At 49.6% G+C, this 14,152-nt stretch overlaps 1 protein-coding gene across 1 annotated transcript in view; it reads left to right on the top strand.

Annotated features, from left to right (window-relative positions):
* ERGIC1 (endoplasmic reticulum-golgi intermediate compartment 1) overlaps positions 1-14,152 on the top strand; it is a 118,847-nt gene that overhangs the window by 49,116 nt on the left and 55,579 nt on the right. The window contains exons 2-3 of the mRNA XM_003273242.3: positions 5,468-5,529; positions 13,677-13,749. Coding sequence (XP_003273290.1) covers positions 5,468-5,529; positions 13,677-13,749 — 135 coding nt within the window. The remainder of the gene's footprint in view (positions 1-5,467; positions 5,530-13,676; positions 13,750-14,152) is intronic.

Below are 14,152 nucleotides of genomic sequence, written 5' to 3'. Positions count from 1 at the left end.
CCCAAATGTTAACATCTTACATAATCACAATACCGTGATTAAGAGCAGGAGAATCCATTACACAGTGCTACCGGCCAATCTGCAGATCGTACTCAACTTTCTTCAGGTGTCCCACTGATGGCCTTTTTTCTGATCTAGGATCTCATCGGATTTAGTTGTTATGTCTCTTTAGTCTCCTTCAATCTGTGACAGTTTCCCCATCTTTTCTTGTGCTTTATGACCTGAATGCTCTTGACAAATGCCAGCCAGTTTTTCTTTTGTTTTGTTTTGTTTTTTTGTAGACTGCCCCTCACTTTGGATTTGTTTGATGTTTTCTCGTTATTAGATTGAAGCTGTACCTTTTAGGCAGGATCCCCCAGAAGTGGTGCTGTGCCCTGCTCAGTGTGGCATATCAGGAGGCACAGGGTGCCGATGCGTCTCCATGCTTCCAGTGCCCACTGTCTTCACCTGGTTAACATGATGCCTGGGCGAGGCACAGTGACTCATGCCTGTAATCCCAATACTTTGGGAGGCCGAGGCGGGCAGATCGCTTGAGCCCTGTAGTTGAAGACCAGCCTGGGCAACATGGCAAAACCCCATCTCTACAGAAAAATAAATTAGCCAGGCATGGTGGTGCATCCCTGTAGTCCCAGCTACTCGGGAGGCTGAGGTGGGAGGATCGCCTGAACCTCGGGAGGCTGAGGCTGTAGTGAGTCATCACGTCACTGCACTCTAGCCTGGGTCACAGTGAGACCCTGTCCCTCCAGCCCCCATCAAAAAGATGATGTCTGCCAAATTTCTCCACTGCACAGTTACTCTTTCCATTTTGTAATTAATAAGCGTTTTCTGGGGAAGTGCTTTGAAGGTATGTCAATATCCTATTCTTTATCAAAGTTTTGATTTGTTCATTTCTTTGTTTCTATCTATGTAGATTCCTGCCTTTGTGTTTTATCCAATGGCTTATAATCTGTGATGCTCACATTGTCTGTTCTTTGGCCAGTGGGAACCCCAAGCTTTTTTTTTTTTTTTTTTTTAGAGAGACAGAGCCTCACCCTGTAGCCCAGGCTGCAGTGCAATGCTCACCATAGCATTAAACTCCTGGATTCAAGTGATCCTCCCACCTCAGCCTCTTGAGTAGCTAGGACTATAGGCACACACCAGCACGCCCAACTTTTGTTGTTGTTTGTAGAGATGAGGTCTTGTTATGTTGCCCAGGCTTTTCTTGAACTCCTGGCCTCAAGCGATCCCCCCACCTGGGCCTCCCAAACTGCTGGAATTACAAGCATGAGCCACTGACTGTGTCTGGCCTCTTCTTGTCCTTTTGACATGTCCTTTTCATTCTTTGAACACTTTCTTGGTTTCTGACATAAGAAGGTGCTCCAGGCCCATCTTGTATTTTTCCTGCCCAGCCTAGAATCAGCCATTCCAAGGAGCTCTGACTCCTTTAAGTAGAGAATAGTGATTAGAAGCCAAGGTTTGGGTGCTCGTTACACTCACTGCTATTGAGCTGTTGCTGTTGCTGGATTTTCTCTATGGAAAGAGCTAGGAAATGTATGTATATATGATATATATATATATATATACATGTGCATATTTCAGTATTTGGGTATATTGAAAATGATTAATTCATACTGATATTTCCATTACCACTATAATACCATGTTTTCACCTCCCTTCCCTGACAGTGAGGCACCTGGCCCCACTATCTTTGTACATGTAAATGTTTGACCAGTCTCTCTGTATGTAACAATTTCCTATCTCTCTCTTCCTCACCCTGACTGAGCTCAGACACCCTGCCCCGAGCCACCACTGCCTCCTCACCCACAGCAGCCTCTGAATTCCAGTTTTGAAACAATGGTTCTTATATTTTTTATTTTTTAAGTTTTATTTTATATATATTTTTGAGATAGGGTCTCACTGTGTTACCCAGGCCGGAGTACATTGGCACCATCTTAGCTCACTGCAGCCTCAACCTCCCAGGCTCAAGTGATCCTCCCACCTCAGCCTCCCGACTAGCTGGGACTACAGGCGCACACCACCATGCCCAGCTAATTTTGTTCATTTTTTTGTGGCGATGAGGTCTCTCTATGCTGCCCAGGCTGGTCTCAAACTCCTATTCTCAAGCAGTCCTCCCACCTCAGCCTCCCAAAGTGCTGGGATTATAGGCATGAGCCATTGTGTACAGCAGTTTCTGTATTTTTTAAACTGTGAGGCCCAGTTTCTGCTTGTCGGTCCCTGATGGTGACCTGGACAAAAGCTGGGCTGTTAGCTACCTGGGGTATCGAGCCCCAGGACACTGCTGTCAATTCAGCTTTAATCTGCACGGGAACTTTTAGATCCCCTGTGCACCCCCCAATTCCATACTCAGAGAAGCTGAAGCCCAGCAAGGGCCAGGGATTTTCTGCAGGTCTAAGACCAAGTTGGGGTGGAGTGAGGACGAGACCCCTCCTGCTGCAGCCCTTCCCTGCTGCCTCACTACCTGCTGCTCATTTCTCCAGTCTTCTTAGGAGAACCCATGTGCCCTCCCCACTGGCCCAGGCTGGCCTTCCTATGACACGAGGCGGACCACATCCTTCTCCAGCTCTGCAGGGCCTCTCCGCTCAGATGGTCACCGCCTAGGCCCCGGGCCTCGTGTCATCTGCAGACACGTCTCATTTGTCCTGTAGAGTGTTGGCCCAGCATTTGAGAATGGTGAACTTCCATGTAAAATTCCACAGTGCTGGCTTCTCTTGGACAATCAGAAGGTCTGGCCTCCCGAGCCGGCATCTCTGCCTGGCAGGCATCAGTGGGGGCTCGGTGATGGCCGCCCGCTGGTTTGTTTTGTCTCTATTCCCTCTCCCCACCCCCACCTCCCAAATTTGCTAACCTCTCACAGTCTCCCACAGTAGACTGCCCGCCGGCCCCCATTGACACTTGGTGTGAGACTCCCTAGCCACAGCCTGGCCCTCAGGACCCTCTCCTCCAGCCCCGCCCCAGCTTTCCATCCTCCTCTCCCTCCACGTCGTGCTGTGCCCCATGCAGGAGAGAAGACAGCGCCCAGCTTCCTGGGTTCGGTCCTACTCTGTCTTTGCTTCTGCTCTTCTCCTTGCCTGGGCTGCTCTTTCCCTCCACCCACCCATCGTCTCCCCCTTCTGCTCTGTGCACACATCACCCACTATAGGAAGCTTCACCAAGGACCTCAGGCCAAGTCAGGTACCCCCTCCTGAGTTAATCCAGCACCTCGTGATGAGGATGCCACTACCTTCTCCTTCCCTTTCTTTGCCTCTACTGCTAAACTACAAACTCACTGGGCCAAGGGTTGATTTTTATCTCCTTGCCTGAGGGCCTAAAAGAGGGGGTGTGTTAGTAGGCACTGCGTAAATGTTAGTCAAACAAGCGTTAATAATAATAGTAACCACAAATATCCGCGTGGCATTTCTGGGGTGCCAGGCTCTGCCTAAGTACTTTATATGTGCTCAGTCATTTGAGCCTCACCACCATGCTGTGAGATAGTTACTGTTGTTGCCCCCACTTTATAGACAAAGAAACTGAGGCACAGAGAGGTTAAGTGACAGGCCCAGGGTGGCACAGTAGTGGTCATAGTTGAGCCCAGGCACCTGATTCCACAGCAGATGCTCTTACCTCTCACACACCTCTCAGTGTTAAAGCGGTCCCCACTTTCTGACTAAGGGATGTGAGTAAATATGGACAGGTGAGTTGCAGAGACCCCCGACCTCCTGACCACACCCCAGCCCCAGCTTTTAGTACCCTCAGGGGCACAAGCACAGGTGACTGGGAGCTAAGCAGGCGGCAGAGAAAGTGGTACCTTTTAACTTGGCAGCCCGCAGGAATTTTTCTCCCCTGAGGTCTTAGGAAACTGAGCATGTTTCACGTGTAATTAGGGTGAGCACACTGATTCAAGCATCAGCCCTTACGCAAGGTTTCTAAGGCATTGCGTCGGGTTTAGCTGGGCATACTCTTGTTTCCCAATCACCAAAGAGGAACTACACACCAGCCTGTCACCCCCAAGGGCTGGAGCCACTGGCCTCTCCAGCAAGTCAAGTTCCGTCTGAGAGCTGGGAATGCCGTGTGGACTGAGGAGGGTTCTGTCGATCAAACTCTGCTGTGGGAGAACTGTCTGCTACACAGGTTCAAGTGAAGGAAACGAAGCCAAGTGCGTGGGGAGCCTCCCCTGCGAGCTCTCTGCGTCACATCCTTTACAGACACTTCTTTCCCTCACTCCTTTCCGTGGCCTCGCAGGGTCTAGTAGTAATGGTCCCATTTTTACAAAGGAGGAAACTTAGGCTCAGAGAGGTGAAGTCGTTTGCTGAAGGTCACACGGTGAACAAGAGGACCAGCCGAGGGTTGAACCAGGGTAGTCTGATTCCAGGGTCTTAACTCTGAAATAGCTGAAGCAGAGCCAGAATTAAACCCGTGTCTGTCTGATTCCAAAACCCTGAATTCTCCCACTACACCACACGATTTCCCTGTGTTCTGGTGGGATCCATAGGAAAGAAAGACATCTGTCAGCTTCTGGGAGGGAAAGAAACCACACAAGACAGGAACCAGAGCCATCACGAGCTGATGCTGAGACCGTGGGCTCCTGGCAGGACTTTCTGTTAACCTTATGCCTTAGCATTCTTAAGAAGAATCTCCATGAGGCAGACAGCAGGAGCTGGGTGTGGGGGGAGGGGGGGGTATAGCAGGAGTGGAAACAGGGGGAGGCAGGAAAGGGAAGAGGGGGAGGAGAGGTGACGTGGAGCAAGAATGCAGCATCGTCACATAACTCGAGCAGGGCTGTGCGTTTCCCTGCTTCCTCTGGCGTCAGAGTCACCCCCAATTCAGAGGTTCCATTCATTCCATAATTATCCAGTGCCAACTATGCACCAGGCCCATGCTAGGGTTTGGGAACGTGGCAGGGAACAAAACCTAACTAGGCCCCTGCTCTCGCAGAAGTTACACTCTGATGGAAGACCCACCGATGAGTGGGAAGGTCATCTGGTGGTTCATGCCTGTAATCCCAGCACTTTGGGAGGCCAAGGTGGGCAGATCGCTTGAGCTCAGGAGTTCGAGACCAGCCTGGGCGACATGGCAAAACCCCGTCTCTACCAAAAATACAAAAATTAGCCAGGCATGGTGGCGCATGCCCATAGTCCCAGCTACTTGGAAGGCTGAGACACGAGACTCACTTGAACCCGGGAGGCAGAGGTTGCAGTGAGCCAAGATTGCACAACTGCACTCCAGCCTGGGTGACAGAGCAAGACCCTGTTTAAAAAACAAAAAAATGTTATGAAGAAGAGATGACAAGGGGATGTGATCTAAGGGTGTTGTGGGGAGCAAGGGTTCCATCAGAGAAGCATCTTGGAGAAAGTGTCCTGAAAGAGCAGAAAAACTGTGGGAAGAACCATGGTTTGTTGAACCATGTGTCACACGAGCCAGCACCATTGCCTGCTGCCTTGAGACCCACCCTTTGTGCCCACCTCACTCCTGTTCCATTTGCTCTCCACAGGTTTGACATCTACAGGAAGGTGCCCAAGGACCTTACGCAGCCAACGTACACCGGGGCCATTAGTGAGTAGCCACCCTCTGGCCATGCCCTCTGCCCTATCTCCACTGCCTGTGCCTGCTCTCTCTGTGCAGACCATCTGGGCCAGGGAGGAAGGAAGGAAAGACAGGAGGGAGGAAAGAAATGCTGAGCATCTTGCGGGGGCCCTTCAAACATTTCCTCACTTACTTTCTATCCTCACTGTAACCCCGCAAGGCATAGGCACCATCTGGAAGGACATGAAAGAAATTATCAAGAGTAGCTGCCAGGCTGGGCATGGTGGCTCACGCCTGTAATCCCAGCACTTTGGGAGGCCAAGGCGGGTGGATCAATTGACATCAGCAGTTCGAAACCAGCCTGACCAACATGCTGAAACCCCGTCTCTACTAAAAATACAAAATTAGCCAGGCATGGTGGTACGTGCCTGTAGTCCCATCTACTCGGGAGGCTGAGGCAGGAGAATTGCATGAACCAGGGAGGTGGAGGTTGCAGTGAGCCAAGATCACATCATTGCACTCCAGCCTGGGCAACAAGAGCGAGACTCTGTCTCAAAAAAAAAAAAAAAAAAATAGTAGCTGCCCCTGGGAGAGGAATTGGGCCCAGGGGTAGGAAGGAGATTTACTTTTCTCTTTGTATCTTAGAAACGATTTGAGTTTTCCACCAAAGCGTGTTTTTAGCCATTAAAAAAAAAAAATCACAATCTCATCCAGATTTTGGGTTCTAAAGACCATTCTTCAATAAAAGGAACCATGGCTCCTTGGAGAAATGGCTGATTTCAGGGCTAGGCAGGGTAAAGAAAGAGGAGCCTGGAGTGCCTGGTGTCAGCAGGACCTAGGAGCCAACTTGAAAGCCAGCCTGCGGCAGTTTGAGTAATAAAATAAATAATGACATTATTGGCTTAGAAGCCAGAGAATTAAGAAAGAGTTCTGTGAGTCCTAATTGATTTCAATAAATGTGGGAGAAGAGACAAATCCTTTTAGAAGAATTCCAAATAATATACAGGCTGAGTATCTCTTATCCAAAATGCTTAGGACAAGTGTCTCAGATTTTGGATTTCAGCTTTTAGAATATTTGCATTATACTTATCAGTTGAGCATCCCACATCCAAAAACCTGAAATCCAAGATGCTCCAGTGAGCATTTCCTTTGAGCAACATGTTGGCACTGAAAACGTTTCAAATTTTGGAGCACTTAGGATTTCGGGTTTTCAGATTTGGGATACTCAACGTCTATGTAGCTATTCTCCCATCCAGGTGGTGGAGTTTAATTCCCCTCTCTTGAGTGTGGACTTAGTAACTCTATTTCAAAGAATAGAGAATGGGAAGGAAAAATAAGGCCTTTACTGAGGAAACGTGGCAAGTGCCAGGGAGGAACCAAGTGAGAAAGGTTGGCATCACCAGTGATAAGCCACGTGCATATCATGAGCCCCTGATAGGATGCAAGGAGGCATCTTGCCTCCATGGGATCGTCCCAAAAAACCACAGTTCAGTCTAATCATAAGAAAACTCACAATCTCAGGTCAGGGGACATTCTATAGGATAGAATGACCAGTACTCTTCAAACGTGGCAAGGCCTCGAAAAACACAAAAGACCGAGGAACTGTCACTGATAAGAGACTAAGGACCCAGGATGAAAATGCAAAGTGGACTCCCAGATCAGTTCCTGGAACAGAAATCTGGAGTTTGTGGGAAAACTGGTGAAGTCCAAATAAAGTCCATAGCCAAGTTCATGGTACTGTACTAACGTTCATTTCTTCATTTTGACAAATGTAAGATGCTAACATAAGGGGAAGCCCAGTGAAGGGCATATGGGAACTGTCTGTACTACCTTTGCATCTGTGATTATTCTACAGTAAAAAGTTTTAAAAACAAACCAAAGCCACCTTGCAAACAGGGGATGCGTTCGCCTCATTTTCCCAATGACAAAATGAGCTGAGAGAGGTGAGCTGAAATTTCACAGCTCACAAAAGATGGAGCCACGACTCATACTCAGGTGGGCCTCCTTGCACCCCACAAGCCCCCCTACTGCCTGGTATGAGAGAGGGAACTGCCCCCCTGACGGTCCCAGCCCTGCTGCCTGAGCAGGGTCCTGGGCCGGGCAGTTGGTCATATTGGAGTCCACTTCTCCCAGGTCAGGCCATTCTCAGTTGGGGGAGGACCTTGGGGATCCGGCTGGGCCTGTTGAAGCTGCAAGATGCCTTTGAGAGCCCTGAGGAAGGGACAGCACAGCCACATGGCAGGATGCATGTCACACAGGCTCTGTGTTCGGGCAGAGCAAGGTTCATCCTCCCATTTAGCAGCAGTGTGACTGAGCAAGTCACTCCCCTCTCTGAGCCTCAGTTTCCTGATCTGGGGATTAAATGTGTCCCGGGATTCCCGGGATGTGTCTTGTGCAGGGCACGTGCTAACCCCTCAGTGCATGGATGACTCTCTTCTTCTCACTGTCCTCCCGGAGCCTGCAACCCATGAGGGCCTGTGGCCTGAGAAGCTGTACAGCTTTGTGCCTTGACCCCCGAGGGAAGGATATGGAGGGGGCCATGAGAGGAAAGAGCCTTGGTAGTTTATGAACCTGATCCAAAAAAATCAAATGAGGCTTCCTGCCCCATTCCTACCGTCCACCAGTGGCTCCATCCTCTTCCCTCTTCTCCATCTCTGCAGTCTCTCCCTTGTCTGGTATGTTTAACAGTCAGGTGTGTATTTTTCTAGAGTTTTAAAAAAATATTTAGGCTTTTTTTTTTTTTTTTTTTGAGATGGAGTCTCGCTCTGTCCCCCAGGCTGGAGTACAGTGGCGGGATCTCGGTTCGCTGCAACTTTTGCCTCCCGGGTTCAAGCAATTCTTGTGCCTCAGCCTCCTTGAGTAGCTGGGACCACAGATGCCCGCCACCATGCCAAGCTAATTTTTGTATTTTTAGTAGAGACGGGATTTCACCATGTTGGCCAGGCTGGTCTCGAACTCCTGACCTCAAGTGATCCGCCTGCCTCGGCCTCCCAAAGTGCTGGGATTACAGGCGTGAGCCACTGCACCTGGCCTATTTAGGCTTTGATATACCTATATCACTGTTTGAAACACAAAAGGGAGCATATTCTGCACACTGTTCTTCCCCTGCCTTTCTTCCGCTGATACATCCTGGGCACCTTCCCTGCCAGCGGATAAACAGCCACCACATTCTTCTTTCCAGCTGTGTCACATTCTGTTATCTGGCTGACCTACGGGGCCTGTGGCCAGCCCCTGAGGGTAGACATTCCCCATTTTGGTTTGCTGGACATCCTTGTCCATATCTTTTTGTATTCTTGTACAGTTATTTCTGTAAGGTAACTTCCCTAGAAGAGGAATTACTAGGTTAAAGAGTATGTGTGTTTTGAAACTTACAAGGTCCTGCCAAAGGGCCCTCCAGGGACATGGTCTGATAGACAGTTTCAGCCACAGCACAGGAGACAGCAAATTTCCTTACACAAGAGGAAAGGCGTGAGGCATAGGAAGCCAGCCCTTAGCTACCATTTAGTGAATAAATATTTATTAACCAGGTCCTTGGGCCAGGCGCCATGCCAAGCCCTGGGACGGTGCTGATGAACGGGGCTTCCATCTTTGTCCTTGAGGAGCACACGGCTGGGCAGGGCGGGCCGACTCGGACACACACCATTTCATTACTTTGTGATGGGTGCTATTAATAACTGAAGGAAAGATCAGGGCATTGGAGACTCACAGCTCAGGGTTTAAATTTTGCCTCCTCCACTTACGTGACTGTGTGACCTTGGACAAATTCCTTGGCCTCTCAGAGCCTTGGGTCTCAGGTCCAGTGCCCCGTTTGGCTGGCCGTACCAGGTTTCCTACTATCAAGCCTTCTCCTGGGGTCACATTCCTACTGTCCAACGACTGAGTCAGTTTCAGAAGAAGTCTGGAGTTGGAGAGCCTTAGAGCCTTGCCCAAACATGGACTGAAAAACCTTCATCAAGCCTTCCTATCAGAAGGCCTTTCTGGTTGAAATAGTTTTTACCTCCTGTCATGTTTTTCATTCATGCATTCAACAAATATTTATTTTATACCTTCTCTGAGCCAGGCACTGTGCTAGTCTCTGAGGCCACAGTGGCATTAAGACCTGGTCTCTGTCCTCCTCTATCTGGGGTAAGGGTAACACACGCCATGAACGCGTGTGATCGGGACCTTTGGACCACTGAGTCTCTGCCGAGTAGACTTGGCACTTATTGTGTCCACCTGCTGGGCTGACCAGGCTTCAGTCCGAGCCTTGAAAAAGCACATAGATTTCAGAAGGAGGCCTTTCCATCCCATCCCACCGGCTCTGGTGTGGATAGAATTAGAACCCTGGGACACACATCTACAGGCATGGAACACGGAAAGTAGCTGGGAGACCTGGACCCATCCAAGTCAGCACCGACCTTCATGAACACTCCCTGTTTTGTTTTGTTTGTTTGTTTGTTTGAGATAGAATTTCACTCTTGTTGCCCAGCCTGAAGTGCAATGGTGTGATCTTGGCTCACTACAACCTCCACCTCTCGGATTCAAGTGGTTCTCCTGTCTCAGCCTCCCAAGTGGTTGGGATTACAGGCGCCTGCCACCGCACCTGGCTAATTTTTGTATTTTTAGTACAGATGGGTTTTCACCGTGTTGGCCAGGCTGTTCTCAAACTCCTGACCTCAAGTGATCTGCCTGCCTTGGCCTCCCAAAGTGCTGGGATTATAGGCGTGAGCCACCATGCCCTGCAACACTCCCTATTTTGTGCCTGTTCATCATTACAGCATCCAGTGGGTTGTCAGGGCTTGGGGGAGAAGGGTGCAAAAGATTCTGAAATGTGGGTCCTATATGATCCCAGTCAGAAAGCTGCAAGCTTCCAAAGCAAGGATGTTTTGCCTGCTCAGTTTTCCAAGAGGTTTAATAGCCTCAGTTTGCAGGTGAGAAAGAGAAGAACAGGAGCCAGGAAATTTGAATTGATAGCTGATCTCTTCCAGTGGATTTGTTCAGCAGCTGGAGAAGACAATTTGAAATTTATCTCTCTGCCGTTCAAAAATGAAGGAAAACACGGCCACTCAGTAAACTGATGTGGAACCTGTTTCGACATAGATTGCTGAGTGAGCAAAGCACGGTGGAAAAGAGTGTGCCCATTATGCTGCTGTTTGCTTAGGGGGATATATATATGTTTAAATGTCCATGGATGGACACATGAAACTGTAACAGGGAATCAGGGGCTGCAGATCAGGAGAGACAAACTCACTTTTTTATACAGCTGGATTTTTTTTATAATACGCATCGTTAACTATTTTTTTCTTTAAAAAAATTTTTTTTCTTGTCTTATGGTGCTGATGATACTTTTTTTTTTTTTTTTTAAGTAAAACCTTTAAATGCTTCCCCGGTACAACTTTTTCTTTTTCTTTCTTTTTTTTTTTTTTGAGACAGAGTCTTGCTTTTTTACCCAGCCTGGAGTGCAGTGGCGTGATCTTGGCTCACTGCAACCTCTGCTTCCTGGGTTCCAGTGATTCTCCTGCCTCAGCCTCTGGAGTAGCTGGGACTACAGGTGCCCGCCACAACGCCTGGCTAATTTTTGTATTTTTAGTAGGGACGGGGTTTCACCATGTTGGTCAGGCTGGTCTCGAACTCTTGGCCTCGTGATCCGCCCGCCTCGGCCTCCCAAAGTGCTGGGATTACAGGCGTGAGCCACCATGCCCGGCCAACTTTTTCAAAGTTTGGGAGAAATTGGGAGTAATTCTAGTATCCCCCATGTCTCAGGGTGGTTGGAGAGACTCAGTGAGCAGTCTGGGGACATCCTGCCCTTCACTCGGAGCCTAAGTTCTCAGGGCATTGGCTCTAAAACATACGGGTTCCAGTCCTGCCTCTCCTGCCCCCACACAGTGAAGCCTTGGGCCAGCCCCCTTGTCTCACTGTGCCTCCATTTCCACACCCTTAACATGGGCACCGCCCCCCTCAAGGTGGTGGGAGTGTGAGGTGACAGGACATCTGTTAATGCAGTCACAACAGGGCACATAGTAGGTGCCCAGCAAACACTCTCTTTCTTCCCCCTTCCCTCGGGATGCATCTTTAGCTGTTTGTTTTGAAGACAGAGAGATGGCTATTTGCTTTGAAGATAGATCGATCAATCGATCAATGTTTGGCTGTTTGTTTTAGATAGGTAGATAGGCAGATAGATATACATAAATAGATATGGACTAAGAAAAATAATAGCGATAACTGGCTGTCATATCCACGATGCTGGCTCTGCCAGTCCAGGTGCAGGCTGCGGAGAATGCAGCAGAATCAGCAAGAGGGATTGGGAGTCTTCTTTGCAGGAAACTAAGGGTCAACCAATGTGTTGAATCACTTTCCCCAGATCACCAAACCCTTCCCACATCTCTCTGATGTAAGTCCTACTCATGAGCTGATGCTCAAGTAATTACCTGCCGGGCTCTGTTTCAAGCTCAATCCTTGTGTTATTGAGATCCTCAGAGCAGCCCTCTAAGGCAGGTACCACCATTGCTGCCATTTACAGGTGAGGAAGTGGAGGCACAAAGAGGTTAAGTAACTCACTTAGGGCCATGCAGCAGGTGAGCAGTGCGGCCCCAGCATGGTCCTTAGTGAGCCCTTGCCCACTAAGCTCCTCCGGGATAAAATCAGGTGTGGCGTATTCAGCCCTCATTTTGTATCCTGGGAGCTGACTCTCTGCCATACACAATACCTATTAGTCCCCAGCCCCAGGACAGGCACTGGAACTCCAGAGTATTTGTCTTTCTGGATATCAGTCTAGTGGGAGAAACGGCCACAGATAACCGATAAAATGTGGGACATGTTCAAGTAGAGGCCGGGAACACAGAGGAAAGAGTGACCAGCTCCACCTCTGGGAGTAGGGGAAACTTCCCATCAAAAGGGACATTTGAGTTGGGCCTAGGAGGATGAGTAGGAGTTCAGCAAGCAGAGAGGATAACCATGGAGGAGGAGGGATGATGAGTCCAGGCAAAGGAGCAGAAATGAAAGGGGAATAGCATGCAGCTCAGTATGGGTGGGTGTGGCTAGGTGGTTAGACATTGTGGGGAGTGTCAGGAGATGGGGCTGGTGAGCGGAGTTGAGGGCCGGACCCTGGGCACTTGTTATGTCCTGCCCCCAAGGTGTGACTCCAGGGTCCACAAACCCCAGTGTCTTTAGGGGCCAGGCAGATGAGAGAAAGACAACTGGCATGGCCGACCCCAGAACTCTGTTCTACACTCTCTGCATTTTAAACATATTGGACCGGCTGGATGCGGTGGCTCATGCCTGTAATCCCAGCACTTTGGGAGGCTGAGGCGGGCGGTTCACTTGAGATCAGGAGTTCAAGACCAGCCCGGCCAACGTGGTGAAACCCCATCTCTACTAAAAATAAAAAAATTAGCTGGGTATCGTAGCAGACACCTGTAATCCCAGCTACTTGGGAGGCTGAGGCAGAAGAATCGTTTGAACCCAGGAGGTGGAAGTTGCAGTGAGCCGAGATTGCGCCACTGCACTCCAGCCTGGGCAACAGAGTCTCAAAAATAAAGAAATAATACGCATATTGGACCATTCTTCACTTCCATAAAGAATTATTTCTTCTCTTGAAGCACCGCTGTCTATAGCCCCGTCTAAGGACAGGGGCACCATGTGGATGGCACCACAGAGGGTGGTGATAAACAGCAACAGGCTCTGCCTCAGCCTCAGAACCAGAGAGGCAGAAGGGAGTGGTGGGGCCTGTGGCAAACTCATGGGCTCAGACCCTCTGTGGGAACAAGGGTTAGATGTTCTGGAGAAGCCAGAACGCTGGCCTTTTATGTGAAATCTGCTGATTGTTCAAGGTGGACTCCAAATTGTGAGATATGTTGTCACTCGAGCCAAACAGAACACATTCGTGGGCCACCAGTTTGCAGCCTCTACTTTTGGCTGGCCTCTGCATTAAAGAGCTCCCCTGGAAGGAAGTGGGGCCAGCCCCAGCAGGATTGCTCACGTCGGCAGGTTGATCCACACCTGGAGGCCAGACCAGTACCCCAAAGGCAGGGGGTGGGGCTGCTTCATATTGAGGCTCGAGTCAGAAGGGGCTTTGGAGGGTCTGTGGGCACACCCCCACGCCCTTGTCCTGGGGCGTCTTTCCTCTTCCCTCTAAGGCTGGTCTCCCTTCGTCAGTGCCCACCACCCTTAACAGTTTGCATTTCTGTTGTTTCTTCCAGTCTCCATCTGCTGCTGCCTCTTCATCCTCTTCCTCTTCCTCTCAGAGCTCACCGGATTTATAACGACAGAAGTGTAAGTCATACTTTCCCGATGGGGCATTCCAGGATGTTCTGGGACCCCAGACAAGAAGAGGGAGGGGTCTTTGGCCAGGTTTGGTGGCTAACACCTGTAATCCCAGCACTTTGGGAGGCCAAGGCGGGCGGATCACTTGAGGTCAGGAGTTCGAGACCAGCCTGGCCAATATGCTGATACCCTGTCTACACTAAAAATATAAAAGTTAGCTGGGCATTGTGGCGGGCGCCTGTAATCCCAGCTACTGGGGAGGCTGAGGCAGAAGAATTGCTTGACCCTGGGAGGCAGAGGTTGCAGTGAACCAAGAGTGCACCACTGCACTCCAGCCTGAGTGACAAAGCAAGACCCTGTTTCAAAAAAAAGAAAAAAGAGAGAGAGAGAGGGGTCTTAAAAAGGAGAGCAT

This window comes from Nomascus leucogenys, chromosome 2, assembly GCF_006542625.1.
Source record: "Nomascus leucogenys isolate Asia chromosome 2, Asia_NLE_v1, whole genome shotgun sequence".
Taxonomy (NCBI): domain Eukaryota; kingdom Metazoa; phylum Chordata; class Mammalia; order Primates; family Hylobatidae; genus Nomascus; species Nomascus leucogenys.
Note: the sequence above shows the minus strand (reverse complement) of the source record. Positions and strands in the feature narration are given on the sequence as shown.